This window comes from Ochotona curzoniae, unplaced genomic scaffold (genome assembly GCF_017591425.1).
Source record: "Ochotona curzoniae isolate NIBS_2020 unplaced genomic scaffold, NIBS_Ocur_1.0 contig_2469, whole genome shotgun sequence".
Lineage (NCBI taxonomy): Eukaryota > Metazoa > Chordata > Mammalia > Lagomorpha > Ochotonidae > Ochotona > Ochotona curzoniae.
In genome coordinates, this window is record NW_024465471.1 from 611641 (window position 1) to 631930 (window position 20290).

General features: G+C 50.8%; 1 protein-coding gene across 2 annotated transcripts in view; it reads right to left on the reverse strand.

The window, feature by feature from the left end:
• The window catches only part of MECP2 (methyl-CpG binding protein 2), a 51730-nt gene extending 36686 nt beyond the window's left edge, over positions 1–15044 (reverse strand). The window contains exon 1 of one of the 2 annotated variants that reach the window (XM_040974615.1): positions 14936–15044. In XM_040974615.1, the coding sequence (XP_040830549.1) occupies positions 14936–14997 (62 nt within the window). In that variant the 5' untranslated portion in view covers positions 14998–15044. Of the gene's footprint in view, positions 1–9703; positions 11156–14935 lie in introns of those variants that run through there. The other variant, XM_040974616.1, reaches the window with a different exon arrangement.
• Between the last annotated feature and the right edge of the window lie 5246 nt (positions 15045–20290).

Sequence of the window (20290 nt, forward strand, 5' to 3'; positions counted from 1 at the left end):
AGCCAGGACATGAACCATTGCCCATGTGGGATGCAGGCAGAGGGTTGGCCAACACTGGTGGTCCTAGGTGGTAGTATTTTGATAAAAATTTAAAAACTCAGGGGCAGGTGTTTGTCCTGAACATATGTTCTGGCTTCTCTTTTTAAAAATTAAATTTATTCGAAAGGGTTACTAACAGAATAAAAGACACACCGTAAAATCTTCCATTCACTGGTTACTCCCCAAATGGTTGCAACAGCCAGGGCTGGGCCAGGCTGAAGTGAGGCTTCTTCCAGGTCTCCCACACGGGTGCAGGGTCCCAAGGCTTTGGGCCGTCCTCCACTGCTTTCCCAGGCCACAGGCAGGGAGCTGGATGGGAAGTGGAGCTGCCAGGATATGAGCCAGTGCCTATGTGGGATGCCAGCATCTCAAGGGAGCAGTTTTACCTGCCACACCACGATGTCGGCTCCCGGGCCTAGTGGTTAAGATGCCCACATTTCACATAGGAGTGCTTAGGTTTGAGTAACAGTTCTGTTCCGGGGAGCAGCAGGAGTCACAGATGTAGTCCCCAGCTGCTGGCTTGGGCCCAGCCTAGTCCCCGCTGCTGCACACAGCTGCTGCACACATTCATGTGAATGAACCAGCACATGCGAGATGTCTAGTCTCTGCTTGTAAGAAGTGCCCTCTCCTCAGGGAGAGCTGCCTGCCTGTTACACAGCGAGTGCAGCCCCATGTAAGTACGGTGTGACTCAAGCTGGTCTCTGCCATTACACTTGAATCCCATTAGAGGCACAAATTCCTGCTAGGTCAACCTTGCCATTCTACCTGACTCAGTGCCTGGGGTGCTTCAGACACCTCACTGCACCAGGGAGGGAACGAGCAGGCGAGGGCCTGACACACGGCACGTCTTTCAGGAAGGGGCAGGCAGAGACCTCAGGAACTGTACTAAGCAGATGGAAAACATACTAGATGGAAGGCAAGTGGACCATTCCACATTGAGTCGTAGTGAGGGCAGACTGCAGCCTTGACGGGGCTGATGGCAAGAGGCAGCTGCTCTCACAGGACCTGCTGGTGGAGCACAGAGTCAAAGAAGGACTCCTTGGGTTTTGCACTGAGCAATGGGTGCATGCATGCTGATGCGGTGAAGCCAGGTAGAGCAGAGCTGAAAGGGGAAAGGCAGAGTTGGATCTGGGATGCTGCCGCAAAGGCCATGCCGCGCGTAGCTCCCAGCGTGGCGAGCGAAGTGCAGGGACAGCAGGCGGACACACGGTACCTGCCTGGGGATGGCAGAGCTAATGGACAAGTTTTATTTTTCCTCTTTCTATATTTCCTGAAAACCTTTTTTCTACTTAGCATGTTAGGTCACTTCCATTCTAGAGAGAAGTGATGCCATACAGGTATCATCTGTGTTTCCTAACAGGGACTGATCCCGCTGACATGCAACAATTTTGTGTGTGCCTTCACTGTTGGCAAAGCAAGACTCTACAATGAGGTTTAAAATGCCAACAGCGAAGGTAACTTTTACTATATTAATCACTAGGCAATTTATGTGGTATTAAGCAAATAGTTTTAACTGCATTACACTTTCCATGCTATTGGCAAAGCACTAAATGTGTCTGTAAGTGCTTCACCAGTGCTCTCTCATCTGGCAGGAGTTTCACGTACACTTCCTGCCACGGACCCTTCAGACCTCCTGGATCCTCCTGTAGAGGAATGCTTTAAACTATATAAAAGCAGAATGCAAAGAAAATAATTAATGTCACATGTCAAGAACAGACACTAGAATCTGTTCTTTTTTGATGAGCTATTAAATAAACAGTTCTGAAGGTATGTCTAATAACTTTGACCCTAAGTCTGAAGCAGCAATAAGCATGATACTACAAAATTTCTACACTGATCACAGGGGCACATGCCTCGTGCAGCGGTTAACACGCAGCCTTCGACGGCTGTGCCCCCACTGCTAGGTCTGGATCGAAGTCTCAAGTCCACTTCCAATTCCTTCTCCCCGCTAACATGATGCCTAAAGCACTTGGCTCTGCGGAGCAAGGACCCAAAGATAGGAACACACAGCTCCAGGGCCATTTTCACCTCTCTACCTGCCCTTCCCCGGCCCCACCATTCTTAGTAGAAGCCAGGCTCCTTGGTCTACAATGATATAAATATTAACAGTTTTCTTTGCACAGTGGAATTGCCACGGTGATTTTAATTTTGTAAGTTTTACAATAATGTTTTACTTGTGTAATTTTTTAAAAAAACAGCTCGAGCCACTATGTTTCTATTTTTTTTTTGTTAGAAAACCCAGAAAGATGACTAAGAAATTGTACACAGCTGTTTACAAAGTATATTAACATTTTTCAGTAGATACATAGCACTTACATAAAAAACAAGACTGTCAACCTTTTCTAACTAAAGTGTTAACAATCGTTTCGCATACTGCCTGATTCTTATAGGCCCAGGGAAAAGACTTACTAGAATTATTTTTCTGGAGTCTAAAAGACACAAACTGTCACAACTACAGACATTTGTCTTTTTCCCTGCCAAATATAATGCCAAAAACAGCTGAAAATATTAGAACAAATTAGTACTTAATATGGACTAATGCCTTCTGCTGTTTACAAAAACACAACACCCAGAAATTTGTTTCAAAAACAAGTTACAAAAAAAAAAAGGTTACTAAATATGCATAGAAAAATATAAAGCAGAATTTACTAAAGTAATGCCAAACCACATGCCCTATGAGAAGCTCCCAAAACGAATCACAGGGCGAAGTCAGCTCGTGCCTGGGTGTCCCAAAGGAGCCAGGGACAAGGGTGGCTGTCCCTCTGCCCATCACAGAAGCCTGCCTTGCATTCTTTCAGAACGAACTGCTCAAGGCTTTCCTACCTCATAGTTGGGCTGGACCAGAAGTAGACAGAAGGTTCCAGGAAAACAACTGACGTAAGAGCATAAGGAATCCAGGGCGAGGGGACAGAGGGCTCTGGAAGTGGCCTAAGGGTGACAGCCTTCGCAGCAGTGCAGGCTGGACGGAGGACAGGAGGGCGCAGAGCAGCACCTCACAGGCCTTCTGAGGCCCAAGGACAGCTCAGACTCAGTGCAGCTTGGAAGGAAAGCGTCACCCCTTTGGGCAAACCTGAGTACCTGTCAACTGCATACTCTGCAGAAATGCTGGTGCCAGTCATGGCACAATGGATTCAGCTGCCACCTGAGATGCCAGTATCTCACACAGGCACCAGCTGTTGCATTTCCAATTCCACACCCTGCTAATACACTGGGAAAGCAGCAGAGAACGGCCCAAGTGCTTGGGTGTTCTGCACCCATGTGGGAGACCGAAGCAGCTCTTAGCTTTGGCCTGGCCCAGCCCTGACCACTGCAACCACTTGGGAAGTGACCCAATGGATGAAGACACTTTCTGCGTCTCTGTATAACTCTGCCTTTAAAATAAATAAAGAAAAAGGAACTGCCCCTCTCTGCAAGCTGGCAGACAGGGACCTCCCGGGAGGCAGCTCCGCATAGCCTGTGGCCTTGAGGCTCCAAACACGCCACTTCTTCCCCAAGACTCCCCTTGCTCTGCTGAGGCTTGGTCCTGCACCTGCTCAGGGTCCCTCACTGAGCAGGTCTTGGATGTCCTTTTAAAGCTTTCTTTTTCCCTAACTCCATCTCCTAAGTGTAATGATGCTGTGCTCCCCCAGTGCCCGGTACTTCTACGACACACAGTGACCGTCTGTACCAAATCACTGAGCACTGGACAGTCCCCAGCAGCTGGCACAGGGACGGACACCTCCCAGTCAGTACTCGGGCAGGGCGCGCTAGCCACACAGGGAAAGCAGACTGCCCAGTGCCAAGCCCTGAGGGATGCCTTCAGGAGTACTGCAAGCACTAATGCAGGAGGTTCACAGCCCAAGCCCAAGGAGTTGCTACAACTTGGAAGAAAAACAAAGACACTTCCTTTTCCTGAAGATTTTTTTAAGATTTATGATTAGCCTGCTGTGCCTCCATACCAGCTTCCTTTTTCTTCAAGGCTCACAAGACATGGGTGGAGCCTCACAAGCTCTGCTGTATCACAAGCTTCCAGTGCCAATTGCTAAGAACTACTACCTCCGGGCCCAGTGCAGTGGCGCAGTGGTTAAGCTCCTCGCCTTGCACGCCCGGGATCCCATATGGGCGCCGGTTCTAATCCCGACAGCCCCGCTTCCCATCCAGCTCCCTGCCTATGGCCTGGGAAAGCAGTTGAGGACGGCCCAAGGCTTTGGAACCCTGCACCTGCGTGGGAGACCCGGAAGAGGCTCCTGGCTTCGGATTGGCATAGCATCAGCCATTGGGCTCACGTGGGGAGTGAATCATCGGACGGAAGATCTTCCTCTGTCTCTCCACTCTGTATATCCGCCTTTCCAATAAAAATAAAATAAATGTTAAAAAAAAAAAAAGAACTACTACCTCCTAACCTACCTAAGTTATCCAACTTGCACAGTCACACAGTCACATGATTACTACTCATATGTAGCTGTTCCTTTAAAAGTCTGCAATTTCAGGCCTCAGTGTATGGCATCCCAACTAGGTTCCAGTTCGAATCCTGGCTGTTCCAGTACCAACATAGCTTCCTGCCAGTGGCGTGGGAAAAGCCCCTGCTACCCACGTGAGAGACACAAAGTTTCTGCCTCCTTGCTTGATCTGGCTCAGTCCTGGTCATTTTAGCCACCTGGGCAGTGAACCAGCAGATGGTTCTTGTTATAACTCTTTCAAATAAATAAATACATCTTTTCTTTAAAACTGGATGATCCACTCCCTAAGTGAGCCCAACGGCCGATGCTGTGCCGATCCGAAGCCAGGAGCCAGGAACTTCCTCCGGGTCTCCCATGTGGGTGCAGGGTCCCAAGGCTTTGGGCCGTCTTCCACTGCTTTCCCAGGCCACAGGCAGGGAGCTGGATGGGAAGTGGAGCTGCTGGGATTAGAACCGGCGCCCATATGGGATCCCAGCACGTTCAAGGCAAGGACTTTAGCCGCTAGGCCACGCCGCCGGGCCCAATAAATGCATCTTTAAAAAACCCTGCGATTATACAACTCTTGATTTGACAGTATCTATGAAAGTTTAAAATGTATATATGCTTTACGCTTCCATGTTCCATGTCTACGAATTTCCCCCACCGATTCTGCCCTACAGTATTGGTAAACTTTTTAAAACTACAAATACAAACAGCAATAAAAAATTGTTTAAATAAGTTACAGGATATTCACTAAAGAATGATATGGCTCTTTATGAACTGATTTTTAAGTATTATGTTTTCTAAAGACAGAGTGGGAAATTCCGAAAGAAACACAGGCCCAGTGCAATGGCTCAATTGGGTAGTATTCTACCTACAAGCACCCACATCCCATATGGGCCCCAGTTCATGTCCCTGCAGCCCCACTTCCCATCCAGCTCCCTGCTTGCGGCCTGGGAAAGCAGTGGAGGACGGCCCAAAGCCTGGGGACCCTGCACATGCATGGGAGACCCAGATGAGGCTCCTGGCTCCCGGCTTCTGACTGGCTCAGCTCCAGCCATTGTGGCCACTGGGGATGGAAGATCTTTCTTTTGTTTCTCTTCCTCTCTGTAAATCTGGCTTTCTAATAAAAATAAATAAATATTAAAGAGAAAAAAGAAAAAGAGACACCCCAGTTGATTCCCCAAATGGTTTCAATAGTCAGGGCCAGGTGAGGTTAAGATCAGGAGCCAAGGACCCAGCTCAGTAGCCTAGTGGTTAAAGTCCTCACCTTGTACATGCTGGGATCCAGCATGGGTGCCGGTTCTAATCCTGGTGACCCCGCTTCCCATCCAGCTCCCTGCTTGTGGCCTGGGAAAGCAGTCAAGCGTGGCCCAAAATTTTGGGACCCTGCACCTGCGTGGGAGACCCAGAAGAAGCTCCTGACTCCTGGCTTCAGATCAGTGCAGCTGTGACCAATGGGTCACCTGGGGGAGTGAACCACTGGACAGAAGATCCTCCTCTCTGTCTCTCCTCCTTTCTGTATATCTGACTCACCAATTAAAAAAAAAAAAAAAAAAAGACCAGGAGCCAGGAATTGCACCCAGATCTTCCACATGGATGGTAGGTGCTGAATGCTTGGGCCATCTTCAGCTGCTGTTCAGGCACATCAGTAGGAAGCTGGCTTGGATACCAAGCAGCAAGGACTCAAAACAGCGTTGTGATATGGGATGCCAACACCACAAGCTACAGGTTTACTTGCTATGCCAGAACACTTGCTCTAAAGCCAGGAGCCAGGAGCCTCTTCTGGGTCTCCCACATGGGTGCAGGGTCCCAAGGCTTTGAGCTGTCCTCTACTGCTTTCCCAGGCCACAAGCAGGGGGCTGGATGGGAAACGGGGCCTCCGGGACACAAACTGGTACGTTTTTGCTTTTAAGAGAAAATATTTTGGGGGACAAGCACTTGGCAAAACTGTTTAGCTGCCACATGAGACTCCTTGGTAGCATGCTGGAGTGCCTGGGTTTACATTCCAGCTGCACTCTCCACGCTGGAGAAGCTGAGTGAGTTCTAGGCTCATGGCTCCATGGATTCCAGCCCCCGCTGCTGTGGGCACTGATGGCGGAAGCCAGGAAACAGAAGAGCTGCCTGTTTCTCTCTGTAAAGTAAATTAAAAATAAATTTGAAATTTAACAATACTTTCCATTCAAACTCAAATTCCATCTCAGTTGTGTGGGTATTTATTAATTTTAAATGATGAAAGTTGTGAAAACTACATCTTCAAGAATATATTCACCAAAAGTCTGTTTTTAATTTTATCAGCAATTACAACAAAGCTTTAAAATTACCATTTTCATGATGCACAAGTCTTCCATGACAACTAAGCTAGGTATTTCAATAAGAAAAATGTTACTATTCTATTTCTAGAAAAAATAATCAGCCTGCAATTACATTAGTTGGAAAACAAACTGTGCTCTGTGTATCCCAGTCTATCCCAAAGCTCTACTAAACATATCAAGATTGGGAACACACGCAGGCTGAAGATGCGCCACCTCCTGTCTTCCAGGATGAGCCCTGGAGCCTGCCCAGTGGCGAAGGCACACCTCCACGGCTTGGCCCAGCTCTCAACGCCAAGAAGGGGCTCAAAGGCTTGTGGGAGGAGCACAAGCTAACAGTTGTGAGGCAACAGGTCTCTTGTCAAGCCTGAGGCAGAAACTTCAGAAAGAAAAAGTAACTCTATAGATGAAACAGGAGAGACAAGTTTAAGAGAGACTATCCGCTTAAAGAAGTCAGCTTGGAAACAGGAAGACTGGCCCACCAAGTGGCTGATGCAGCCTGGCCCCATCCCACCCTCAGCTGAACACAGAACCAAAGCTAGCAAGTACAAGCACAAGGTCAATGGCAGAGGTTCTGGACAGTGTAGGGAGGCAGTTAGGCGCTCTTCCGCACAGACAGTAAGTTTTTGTGTGTGTTTGTGTGTGGCTCATATATTTTAAAAGCTACAAGAGAAGCTTTTAAATTTTTTCATCAAGAGACAGTAAATATTTGAGGAAATTGTTACATTTACCCTGAAGGGAACATACAACGGAAATACTTTCAGATACCTCAGAGTATCCTGTAAATATGTAAACTTTTTATATATCAGGATAAAAAGTGAAAATTCAGACATCTCCTGTATCAAATCCAGCAAAAGCCAAAGATAAATGACAAAGTAGGAAAATATCTGCACAACAGACTTAATATCTTCATACATTAACTGTTACAAACCAACTAAACAATGTCCCAATGGAAAACTGAATGTAGAATATCCACAGGCAATCCCCCAAGGCACGTGATTCCTGGGTGTGATGATGCCATGGCTCAGAACACCCACTTCCCTGGCTCCAGTTTCCTGGGAGGCAGCAGGTAACAGCTCAGACACGTGGTTCTCCATGACACCTACACACGACACCTGGCCTGAGTCCCCAGGCTTCTCTGGTTTTATGCTGGCCCAGCCCTGACTGTTGGGGCATAAATCAGCAAACATATTGCAAATAAATAAATAAATAATAGTTAAAAAATGTACTTAGAGGGGGAAATCCTCCCCCCCCGCTCCAGTGCGAAGACAGGAAGCGGCCCTTTCTCAGAGTGTGCGGGAATCAGCGACTCAAGTCCAGCCGCTCGGCAGCATCCCTGGCACGGCAGGAAGTTAAACCCTTCAGGATTTTTCCTAGCTAACCACTGCGAAAACCCACCATCAGATGATAAAACTCCTGAGGTAAAGTCAGCAGTGGTTATGAGGCAGAGGAACATATGTGAGGTAGAGGCAAACGTGTAATATCATCTTGCCAAAACAGAAAAGGCAAACTCTTAGAAGGTTCAGAGGGATCCAGAGCAAGGGGAAGCTTTCATTATTTTTTACTGGATAAGTTTTTTTTATAAGAGCACATATTTTCATAACTTTAAAAAAGTAGAAGAAAACAAATAAAAATATTAAGCATTTATCTATTAAACACAGGTTTCCTTTGAGAATTCACTTCAAAGTTCCTTTAAGTTCAAATAGCTATATTTGTCTGTCATAATAAGCGCTATTTTAAAACATTTGTTCCTTTCTGCATTTTAAGATAAACTATTGTGTCAGTACTGCCCGTTTTATAAATCTTCTTTATAAACGGATCAAAAAGGGTTTGGGAAACACCAACTATGGCACAGACCTAACATCTGCCACTTGGAGCCCCCAGTGCATTCAGTCTGCACAGAGCTCCTGTCGGCTGGCGGGCAGCACGCCCACAGCGGGGAAGGGGTGCGCAGGCGAGCCGTGCTCCCCACTCGCTCGCCACGCCTTCCACGCTGCAAGACCCAGCCTTGCCCCTCAAGCAACCTCCAAACGTGCTAGGGCAGATCTCACCACAGATCACCAGGCAATGAAGTGTCACTTGAGGCTCTTGGCTAGACTCACAATGGCAGCAAGTGTGAAACTCACACGTTTTCACAGAAAAAGAAGTGAGAAAATTCAAACGGACCATTCTGCTTCACTACCTGGAATTTTTAAAATCCAGGTGTTAACCCATGCGATGTGGAGCAAATACTGATCACACAAAAGGAGAGCTTGAGAGTTGGGGTAAAAAGTTGAGCAACCAGGAGCCATTCATTTTTACAAAAGCGAACTGCGCACAAGGGGGCCCAAGCAGCTGAGCTGGCCCTAGGATGCCTCAGACCCCTGGCCTTGCAAAAACCATCTATCCCAACACCCAGATGTGCATGCGCGGGAGGAGCGTGACAGCTGTCAGGAGGGCTTCCTTCTAGGGGACCACACACAGGCTCCCATATCCTGAAACCCAAGCCGAAAGAGCAGCACAGTGCTGTGCACCTGCTGGCCCCTCCCTGGCCCTGTGGCCCTGCCCCGTCCTGTGGCCCTTCCCGGCCCTGTGGCCCACCTCGCCCTGTGGCCCTCCCTGGCCCTGTGGCCCTGCCCCATCCTGTGGCCCACCTGGCTTGGCTCAGCTGACCTGCTTGCCTCTAGGTGAACTGAATCTGCAGATCACCAGTTCCAGCTCGAATCTGACGCCCACCCCCAGATCACGCCATGGCGACCGAGGAACCCCAACTGACTTTTTCAGGGCTCAGGGAAGTGACTTTTTTTTATTATATGGCACAGTTTGGCACAGTTATATCTTTGGGGTACGTTTACACTGTCCAAGAGTAGTATTAATCTTTTTAACCTTTTTTTTTTTTAAATAGATGGCCAAACCAGGACATATACTAAAAAAAAAAAAAGGAAGGTTACTTACCTGAGCCCTAACATCCCAGCTACCATGGATTCCTGTTGGAGCTGGTCTACAGAAGCAAGGTGTATTCTGGGGAGTCACATGTCACATCAAAGCAGGAACTGGTGAGTCTGTATTTTTATGGAGCCTAAAACAAAGAAAATCGTAAGTTGAAAGCCCCCATTGAGCTGCACCTTTTTCCCAGGGCCATTTGGGACATTTTGAAGACAAACACAAAGACAAAATACTGTGCTAGTTAGTACCCGGCTTACCTAGCTGGAAACAAAGGCTAATCAACTGCAGATGACCGGCCCATGACACGAGCTTGTTAGAATCCACACTATCACAGGCCTCGTCACCTCTAGGGGACACTCTGACACTACAGAGTATTCTGTGAGCAGTGACTTCTGGCAATTTCTTCTTCCACCATGTCATACAGAAATACTTGGGCAGAGAATACACGTTCAAAAGTCCATGCAATATCAAAAGGCCATATGAAACCCAGAGGCACAATCTCCCTTTGGCAAGCAGCTGAAGTTGCAGGGAGCTGCCAGAACGCCAGGTCAGGGGCTCAGGCCCCTACCGCGCCGGCAGCCAGGAGAGCCGCAGCCATGCTCTGACCCAGTCAGCAAAAACTCCCCACTTCACTGTTCCCAGTGTCTCTCCTTTGGAATATCACGTGTAAAAAGTACCTGCCTTCAAAATGACTATCACCGCCTCGTTCCAGGGAAGCTGCCACCTATCACCCCATTTCTGATAACCTGGTGGCCAGCTTCAACACAAAAGCTTAGAATACTGAGCGGGTGGGCACTGTGACATAGCTGAGTCTCCACGTGCAGAGTCCCAGCTCCTCCACTGGTGCTCCAGCTCCCTGCTCACGCACGGAAAGGCAGAGGAAGATGGCCCACACGCTTGGCTTCCCGCCATCTACGTGCTGGCTTCAGTCTGGCCTAGTCCTGGTTGCTGGTAGCAACTGAGGAGTGAACCAGAGCCTGGAGAATCTCTCCCTCTCTCCGTGACGCTTTCAGAGGAAGCAATCTTGGAGAGTCACAGCATTCCTCAGGCATCTTTCACAGCTGCCGTGGAGTTGCCTGGACGGCACTGAGCATCAGCTTTTGAGGTGTAGTGACACCTCACGATTCCCTCAAGTTAACAATATCACTTGATTAGCCACATAAGAAAAATCAAACTGGTATCTTGGCTGGGAGGTCCTAGAAAGTCCCACCTTCTTACGGTCACAAGATTTTGGTTCTAAGGGAACTGCACTAAGGGGCCTTCTAGCTCTGAAAGAGAAACATCCTAATTATCTTGAGGTTTCATGGGGGAAAAGGTCAGAAAATAAGACCAGTCAGGTGAAAAGCCAATAAAGTAGGTCTATATACAAACGGGCTTCAAAAAGTCGGTAGAAAAATGCAATTTTAAAAAATGGTACCAATCTAACTCAGTAGCCTCGTGGCTAAAGTTCTTGCCTTGCATGTGCCAGGATCCCACATGGGAGCCCCACTTCCCATCCAGCTCCCTGCCTGTGGCCTGGGAAAGCAGTGGAGGACGGCCCAAAGCCTTGGGACCTGCACCCACATGGGAGACCCGGAAGACGCTCCTGGCTGATTGGCTCAGCTCCCACCGTAGGGGTCGCTTGGGGAGTGAATCAGTAAACAGAAGATCTTCCTGTCTCTCATTCTCCTGTCTGTATATCTGACTTTCCAATAAAAATAAATAAGTCTTTAAAAACAACGGTACCAAAAACTCTGAAATTCATACATAGGAACGATCCTCACAAGGCTCACGGAAAAAGCATACTACAAAACAAAAACCAAAAAACTATGCACAGCTATCAAATTTCACTTTGTAAAAAATACTCTTCTCTTTTTCATTCCATTCCCACTAAAACGCTGCCGTTTCCTGCTCTGTCAGGCGGGCAGTTCTCCAAGCAGCGCCCCTCCTGAAGGCATGGTCCCGGCACTGACTCTGAGGCCGCAGCAAGTGGCCATAGCGTGATGAAGAGCCTCGACAAAGCTCTCAACGCCATGGCTTCCGGTCCTTACGGCAGGGTCACCTCTCTCCCTTCCACTCGGCAGTGGGGACGCTCTGAGCACCCTCCCGGTTCTGGTGCAGTCAGCTGTCCCGCACCTCTAGCTAGCCTCGAAGTGGCAGGACCCAGTGTTTAAATGATGCTGTGCGCATCCAGCTCCTGCGAGCAAACAGGCTTCTTGCAAGAGAGGACACCGGAGGGACCAGTAAAGCAGTTCAAGCGTCGCATGCGCGAAGCTGAGGAGGAAAGTTCCTTTTCCATCCATCCTACTCCACTTGATGGGGAGGCGCAGCAGTCTACCCAGCGAAGGCTGCCATGGAAGCAGCTCCCCAGAACTTAGCAGTCTTAAGGCCGTGCCTGATCCTTGCATGCTCAAAGCACTCATTGCTGGGCCTCTGCTCCACTTCAGCTCCAGCTCCCGGCTTACGGCCTGAGAGCACGGCAGACGCCCCACGTCCCTGGGCCCCGGACTTCTTTCAACAAATTAGTCCAAACCCAGGTGCTAGGCTCCCAACTTCAACCTGGACCAATTCTGGCTAATGCAACAGGGAATGAACCAGCGGATGGAAGACAGCTCTAACTTTGAAGTACATAAAAATAAATCTCATAAAAATGAAAAAAAAAAAAAAAGCCAACTCATGACCACAAATGCCCAACTCTTTCTGTGGGTCTCTTTTCAGAGTTAACTAAAGGAACCTGGCAACAGAGTGCTCTCAGGCGGTTCTTGGCATCCCAGTGCACACCTTCGGACCGAACCACAGACTGCAGGACGCACAACGAGCCCACGAAGAGCTCAGAGCGGGTCCACCGACACGAGGAGAGCTGCAGCAAGAGACAGCTTCTCTCGACTGCTCTGTACTCTCGCTGCAAACACGTGAACTTCTCGTTCCAGCACCGGGGGTGGCATCACAGTAGCCTCCTCTAGTTTGCGTGTCTCAAATGTCGCAGCCTGCCTGTCTGCCCTCTCCATTAGGCCCTGGGCAGGCCCAACAGGAGCAGGACAAGCCGGGCAAGTGACCCTGGCTCCAAGTTCCAAATATGTCAACACAGAAGGCGAAATGCCCTCCCGACAGGGCCTCGCCGCACACCTACCTCAGAACTCACACAGCCACGGCCAGTCGGGCACCCTGGTCAGGTGCCACATCGCCCAGGACAAGTCTGAGTACCGGAAAACAGAAGTGTGATGGGGCCAGTGCTAGCGAGCCAGCAAGCCGTGGCTGGCTCTTCACGCTGCCAGGACACAGACTTCGGAGAGACCGTATTCTGGAAGCTGCCTGCCAAGGGCATGACAGGCAGCTCCCGGGAGGGACACCAGGGCACACAGGACCAACTACGGAGCACAAAGCAGGGAGCTCGCCCTCCGTCTGCAGCCGAGATGGACGAATCTGGGCAAGGTGGCTCCAGCAGGCTTGCGTGGGCGCCTGCAGACGGGACACGACCATTCCCCTGGTGGCAGGCGACTCCTTCCACTAGACTGCCACATGCAGCCGAGAAACTAACAGCAAGCCTTGCCCAGGCTTCCTGATTAGAATGTGACATGGAAATCCCGGAAAGTCCACAACTTAACCCATTTCTGTAACTCTCTGCCGGAGATCCCACAGACCTTTCCACAGACCCACCAAGGGTCAGCTGACTGCTGCTAGGAACCGAAACTGCTGCAGTGCTCACGAAATCCCAGCCGGGGCACTCCAAACTGTCCACGAGAGGCAAGCTTGTCGGTTAGCCTAATTTTCTCTTTGATGCCCGAATCACGTGCTGATTCTGTGGTGTGAGAGAACAGCTAAACTTGTGAGTCCCACGGCTTCCCAAGCACTCAGCGCTCGGCAGCAGCCCATCAGTGCAGTTCCAGCATGGCCAGGCACCCGAGTGCCACCTCAGTCCGCCGCCTCACATTCCGGGGCACCGATCACACCCCCAGAGCCCGTTCCTGGAAACACCAGAAGCACACACTTGCCTGACCATGAGTCAGTAATATCAATTTTGTGGTGCAGCCCATGTCTGCTGTGACCAACCCACGCCCCAGCACACTCATAAAAGCTGCAGCTCCCACCGAGCTACTTCAGGGCAAGGTTTCCCCCGGGGGCCGCTGGCCCACAGCGCCCTAAATGGTGTCCTCGCGCCAGCACGCTGCCTGGAGTCTAGCTATGACCTTAAGTCTTGAGCACACAACTCCAGACATACTGCCATCCCAGAAGCACCTGAGCGTCAGTGCCTGCGAGGCGCGTCAGGCAGGGGCACACTGAACAGAAATGGAAGTTTGACAGAGAATGGGCAGGAGGCAGAGCGGGGCGATCAACTTGCTCCATCTGGGACTGGCGAGCCCGGTACATACTATGTCCCACTCCACTTATGTAACTGGGAGATCGCCGGCGAAGGGGGGGAGATGGGAGAGCGCTTGCATTCCGAAGCTACAGCAACCCCCAACAAAGCACCCCCGAGCGCCCCGGAGGGGCACGCCGCCGCCACCGAAGCGCTGCAAGTGCTGGAGGATGCACAGTTCTGGCAGAACTCTAAGCACCTCTTTCTGATGAGCAGTGAGACCAGCGAACACAACGTCTAGCGTCTAGTCCGTTTTGTGGGTGGGCAATGCCCCCTTCCTGCTCGTTCCAGCTGGGTGGTACGGAGCTGGCGGGCCGCGGCGCTCGCCACGGGGGCAAAAAGTCCCGGAGCGGGCGAGCAGGAGGGGGAGGCAGAGCCGGAGATGGGGGTGAGGGCGCAGGAGCCCTTGTGGCGCACTCTCCCGACGGGAGGCGAAGTGCGCACGCGCGCCGCTGGGGGGGCCGAGTAACGGGAGTGGGGGCGCGCGCGGGAGGGCGCGGGGAGAGCGCCCGCCAGGGAGAGGCCGGGGCCGCGGGCGCGCGACGGCGCCGCGGCCCGGAGCCCCGGGAAGGGCAGCGGCGCGCAGCCCCGGCAGGCGAAGCCCGGCGACAGCGGCGCCCGCGGGGCCCGAGATGCGCGCAGGGGCGGGGGGAGCAGGCTGCGCCTGGCGAAGGCGGCCCCGGCAGCAGCGCCAGGACGGTCACCCGCCAAGACGGCTGGCTGGCCGAGGGCAGAGCCGCCACCGGCGGCGACGGCGGCGGCGGCGGCGGGGGAGGGTAGACAGGATGGACGCCATCCTCCAGCCGTGTCGTCCGACCCCGCGGGCCCCTCCCGCGCCACGTCCCGCCCCTATCCCCCGCCCCCCGGCTAGGGTCCCCGCCCGGGGCCGCGGCGGTCCCACTCACAGTCTCTCCTCCTCGCCTCCTCCTCCTCCTCCGCTCGGCGCGGCGGCGGCGGCGGCGGCCATTTTCCGGACGGCTTTTACCACAGCCCTCTCTCCGAGAGGAGGGAGCGCGCGCGCCTCCGACGCCGGGACCCCGCACGGACGACGTCGCGCCCCGCCCTCCCGGCCTGCTTGCGCACTGTTGCACCTGCGCGTCTGCGCCCCGCCTCTGGCGCCGCCGCGATCCCGCCCGCCATTGGCTCGGGCGGCCGGGATGAGGCGGGGCTTTGGGGACGACACCCACAATTGGCGGGAGCGCCTGTCCTTTTCAACCAGGGAAAAGGGGCGGACCTCAGTGCAGCGGCCCATTGGCTGCAGTCTGGCGTCACTTGGGGAAAAGAAAAGGCTCGGGTGCGCAGGGGCCGGTTTACTGGGCGCAATTTGAATGTTAAGGATTGATGGGCCCTTGCGGATGCTAGGGCAATTGAAGGCCTAGCCTTCGAATGTGTGCTTGTAGGGCTCCGCTGGGTAGTTGCTCTTCTGTCCTCAAACGCGTCGCGCACGCCGCAATACGCGTTTTTACGGTACAGGCGTTTGCTCAGTATCACCACCTTCAGTACACGCAGCAAAATTGTCTGCGCTGGGGCCTGATGTTCCCGCCGAGGCAGCTTGGTCTAAGAGGCCTACCCCTTGCACTGTTTCCTTGTGATGGAGGATAAGCTGACAAGTCACAGCTCTTGCCTTTGCGGAACTCTGGCAGGGGGAGAGGGTGCGTGCTGAGGCTGCGTGGGACCTGTCATTGTTGCAGCAACTGAGGTGGTGCAGGTGTGCAGAAGAATTGTGCAAGCGCAAAGGAAGCAGTGCTTAGTTGTGCCTGGAAGACATGGCTTGAGAGCTGAGATCCAGCACTCCTGTTTCGAGAAAAGATTAAAGAGTGTCAGGAAAGTTTGAAGGTGGCAGTGTGAAGGCAACGCTTCCCGGATGCCACTCATCACGCAGCTCACAAGTGCTCCTGTGCTAGTTTCATTCTAAACAAGGAACTTTAGGGTTTGCGTTTGCCACCACCCGGCCCACCGACTCTTTATAAAACACCTGCTTAGGGCCCGGCGCCATGGCTTAGTGGCCCAAGTCCTCGCCCTAAATGTGCTGGGATCTCCCATATGGGCGCCGGTTCTAATCCTGGCGGCCCCGCTTCCATCCAGCTCTCTGCTTGTGGCCTGGAAAGGCACTCAATGACGGCTAAAGGCCTTCGGACCCTGCATCTGTGTGGGAGACCTGGAGGAGTTTCCTGGTTCCTGGCTTCAGATCACCTCAGCTCCGACCTTTGTGGCCACTTGGGGAGTAAATCATCGGACAGATCTTCCTGTCTCTCCTCCTCTCTGTATATCTGAGTTTCCAATGAAAAAACAAACAAACAAACAAAACCCTGCTTATGTGCTAGGGTGCATTCCAGGCTCGGGGTGTGCAGGCGTGACATTCCTGTGCGGAAGTAGCAAGGTCATAGGTCTTCGAGAGGGATCAAGGCAAGTATGAAGGAGGTGCTGTTTAGAGACCCACTGGCCATCATCTTCATTTTACTTCTCCATGTGGACATCTGGAGAAAGAACATCCCAGGCAAGTTCAGAGGTTCTGAGGGGAGAGTAAGGTGGTAGGTTTGACATATTAATGAGATCTGGAAGCTTCTCTTGAGATGAAGCTTTTGAGACAGGCTCTGATGTTAGACCTCTGCTTTTGCTTCGAAGTGCAGTGCAAAATCTGAGTGAGCATAGCTAGGATCGAGCGGCTGTGCCACCTGGGCAGAGAGAGTGCAGTTCTGGAACACTGGGAGGCTCAACAGGTAGTTCCAGAATTGAACAGAAAGGAGTGAGTGTAAAGACGGAAAACAAAGAAGCCAGGATGATCATGGGCAGCGAATGGGCAAGAGTGCCTTTTGTGTGGTGCGGGAACAGCTGGAGAACACGGACCTGCGAAAGGGACAGCCGGGAGAGCAGAGGTCCAAGGCAGTGTGAGCAGAGGGTGGCGTGCGCTCAGAGCCAAGGCTGAGCCACCGGAGCTGACCTACTGAGAAGCTGGCTAGAGCGAGGGAAGACAAGCAGCTCGGAGCAACAGTAGCAAACAGATGCAGTCACAGGGTGGCAGGTCATTTCAGAGGAGATTCTGAGCAACTGGATGTCTGTATATTGAAAATATAAGAAATGAATTCCTAGAAAAATATGAGAATACTTCAGAAAGTTTGTGGAAAATGGAATTCAAAATCAAGGTTACTCTGGTACAAGGACAGCACTATGGCATAGTGAGTAAAACCATCTGCCTGCATCCCGTATAGGTGCCAGTTGGAGTCCTGGCTGCTCCACTCCCCATCCACTTCCCAGCTTGTGGCCTAGAAAAGCTAGTTGAGGATGATCCAAAGCTCTGGGAGCCTGCACCACCAGTGTGGTGCAGGTAAACTCAGCTCCAGGTAAGCTCAGCTCTAGCTATTGGGACCATTTGGGGAGTGAACTAGCAAATGGAAGCTTCTCTCTCCTGCTCTCTGTGACTCTGCCTTTAAAATAAATAAAGTTCTCAGAGAGAGGAGAGAAGACAGTGTAGCAGAGAAAGGTGAAAGAGAGATGTTCCATTCACAGTTTCTGTCACAGCCAAACCCAGGGCCTGGAGCTTCTTCCGGGTCTCCCATGTGGGTGCAGTGGCCCAAGCACTCGGGCCATCCTGCACTGCTCTCCCAGTGCGTTAGCAGGGAGCTGCATCAGAAGTGGAGCAGCCAAGACTTAAACTAACAGCCATATCAGATGCCACTGCCAAGGCGGAAGTTTAGCTTGTTATGCCATGATTCATGCCCCCAGTGCAAAAAATTTGAAATCCTATGGAAAATGCGTATTATGCGAAAAAGCCTGCATTTCATTTTTTTCTCAACAAAAGAAACAGCTGTTTAAAAGATGTATTTTTTTTCCGCAAAGTATGGCATTGTAGGCTTATTTTTCCTGTCTTTATTTCTGTTTGCCAGAACTTAGTTTGTTTATTTGTTTATTCTGAGAGGCAGAGTCAGAGACAGAAACAAACATGTGCCAGGATCCCATATGGGCGCTGGTTTGTATCCCAGCTGCTCCACTTCCCATCCAGCTCCCTGCCTGTGGCCTGGGAAAGCAGTGGAGGACGGCCCAGAGCCTTGGGACTCTGTACCCAGGTGGGAGACCTGGAGGAAGCTCCTGGATCCTGGCTTCAAATCAGCTCAACTCCAGGCATTACAGCCACTTGGGGAGTGAACCAGCAGATGGAAGATCTTTCTGTCTCTCTTTCTTTCTGTAAATCTTTTTAAAAAAGCTATTTTCCTCAAATTTTTTGAAGGATTACTTACCGAAAGTATCTCTAGAGATAAGGAAATTTAGAAGGATTCCCTTGAAGAAACTGGCTATATCTTTAAAGATCTGTCATCTTTTCTTTTTTTTTTTTAAGATTTATTTTATTTTTATTGGAAAGGTGGATATACAGAGAGGAGAGACAGAGAGGAAGATCTTCCGTCCGATGATTCACTCCCCAAGTGAGCCCAACGGCCGATACTATGCCGATCTGAAGCCAGGAGCCTCTTCCGGGTCTCCCACGCGGGTGCAGGGTCCCAAGGCTTTGGGCCGTCCTCGACTGCTTTCCCGGGCCACAGGCAGGGAGCTGGAAGGGAAGCGGGGCTGTCGGGATAGAACTGGCGCCCATATGGGATCCTGGGCGTGCAAGGCGAGGAGCTTAACCACTGCGCCACTGCACTGGGCCCGATCTGTCATCTTTTTTCTCACATACAAAGAATCTTACAGAGGAGTTCTACCTATTCTTTAATGAGAAACTGATTCCAATCATATACAGAAAAGAAGTTTCCCCACATTGTATCAGAACAATGTAAATATTGTAATGAACCAAAGAAAGCATGACACAGAATGAGTACATAAATGTTAAAATTTCACACACATTGAATCTAGTAGTTTATGGCAATACAACTAAGTGAAGGTTTATCCTAGGAATGCGAGGATGGTTTAAAGTTGGAAAATCAGCCTAGACATCTTTAAAGAAAACAAATAATGGTTACTTCAATGGGTGCAGAAAAAGCACGTGATAAAATCAAACACCTATTTATAATTTCTTGTTTTTCTTTAAGTTTGTTTTAGTTGAGCAAGTTACAGAGAGAGGGAAAGAGACAAAATTTCCATCCACTGATCCACTTCCCAAATTACCACAATGGCTAGAGCTGGGCTAGTCCAAAGCCAGGAGCCAGAAGCATCTAATGCTTTCCCAGGCCTCAAGCAAGGAGCTGGGTTAGAAGTGAAGAGCCAGGACTAGAATCAGAGTGCATATAGGATGCTGACACTGCAGGGGAGCCCCTGTCTTAGGTTGGTCAGTGCCCGGTCCATCTTACCTGTCACTGGCTGCCATTCAACGTGTTGTCTGCTGCACAAACCACATTTGGGGAAGCTGGTAACCCTGTTCCATGGCTGGGAGTGTTTAACTCGGTAACAACGAGCAGACAGCAGTTCCCGGGCTTGGGAAAAACAGCACCACATAGGTGAAACATACATAGAGACATATGAAGGGGTAAAAGAGGACTAGACCAAATCTCACAGCATCTGCTGTCCTTTGCCAACCAGTCAACCCGCAGTTACAGTGTAAGCGTGCCCACCCACTCATGTTCATCAGTAAAGTCCTGTTGTTCCATAACTCTGGCAGTCTGTTCTGCGACCTTGATCACTGTCACCACGGTAGCTGGTGGTGGCAGCTGCTGACGTACTGCCTACGATGGTCACCATTATGCCAAAGTCTCTTTTGTGCTTTATCAGGCCAACAGAGGCCTCTCTGTCAGTCCCAACAGGCACAGGTAGGACTCAAGGCAGATGCAGGATAACAGCAGAATCACAATAGCCATTCCAGCACGCTGTCAGGGTTCACTGGAACTTGGTGTTACTCACTTTAGAGGCCTTTTCTGTATGTAAGAGAGAAACATGGGGATAGCACAGGTGGACACAAGCTTAAAATTCAAGGAGCTGAGGTTGACCCATGTGAGCGAGTCCTCAAGTCCAGAGGAGTGATGGAACTAATAAATTCCATAGGAGTAATTGCATTCCTAAAGAAGGAATAATGGGTCGCATGCTAGTGCATGTTCATACCCCACAAAGCTGCCACATAGAAAAGGTGGATATTTTCCCCGTGGTAATAACAGGGAATGATAAGAAAGATCATGAGCAGAAATTTAGCTATTTATAAAGGAAGGGCCTGACCCCCAACAGCTGGGGTCACACATCAGACAGTCTGATAGTCTGGTTTAAGGAGAAGCTGGCAGGAAATGTCAGGACCTAGGTGCTCATAGGAGAAAGAAAAGATAAAGAGAGAGGTGCTTATCAAA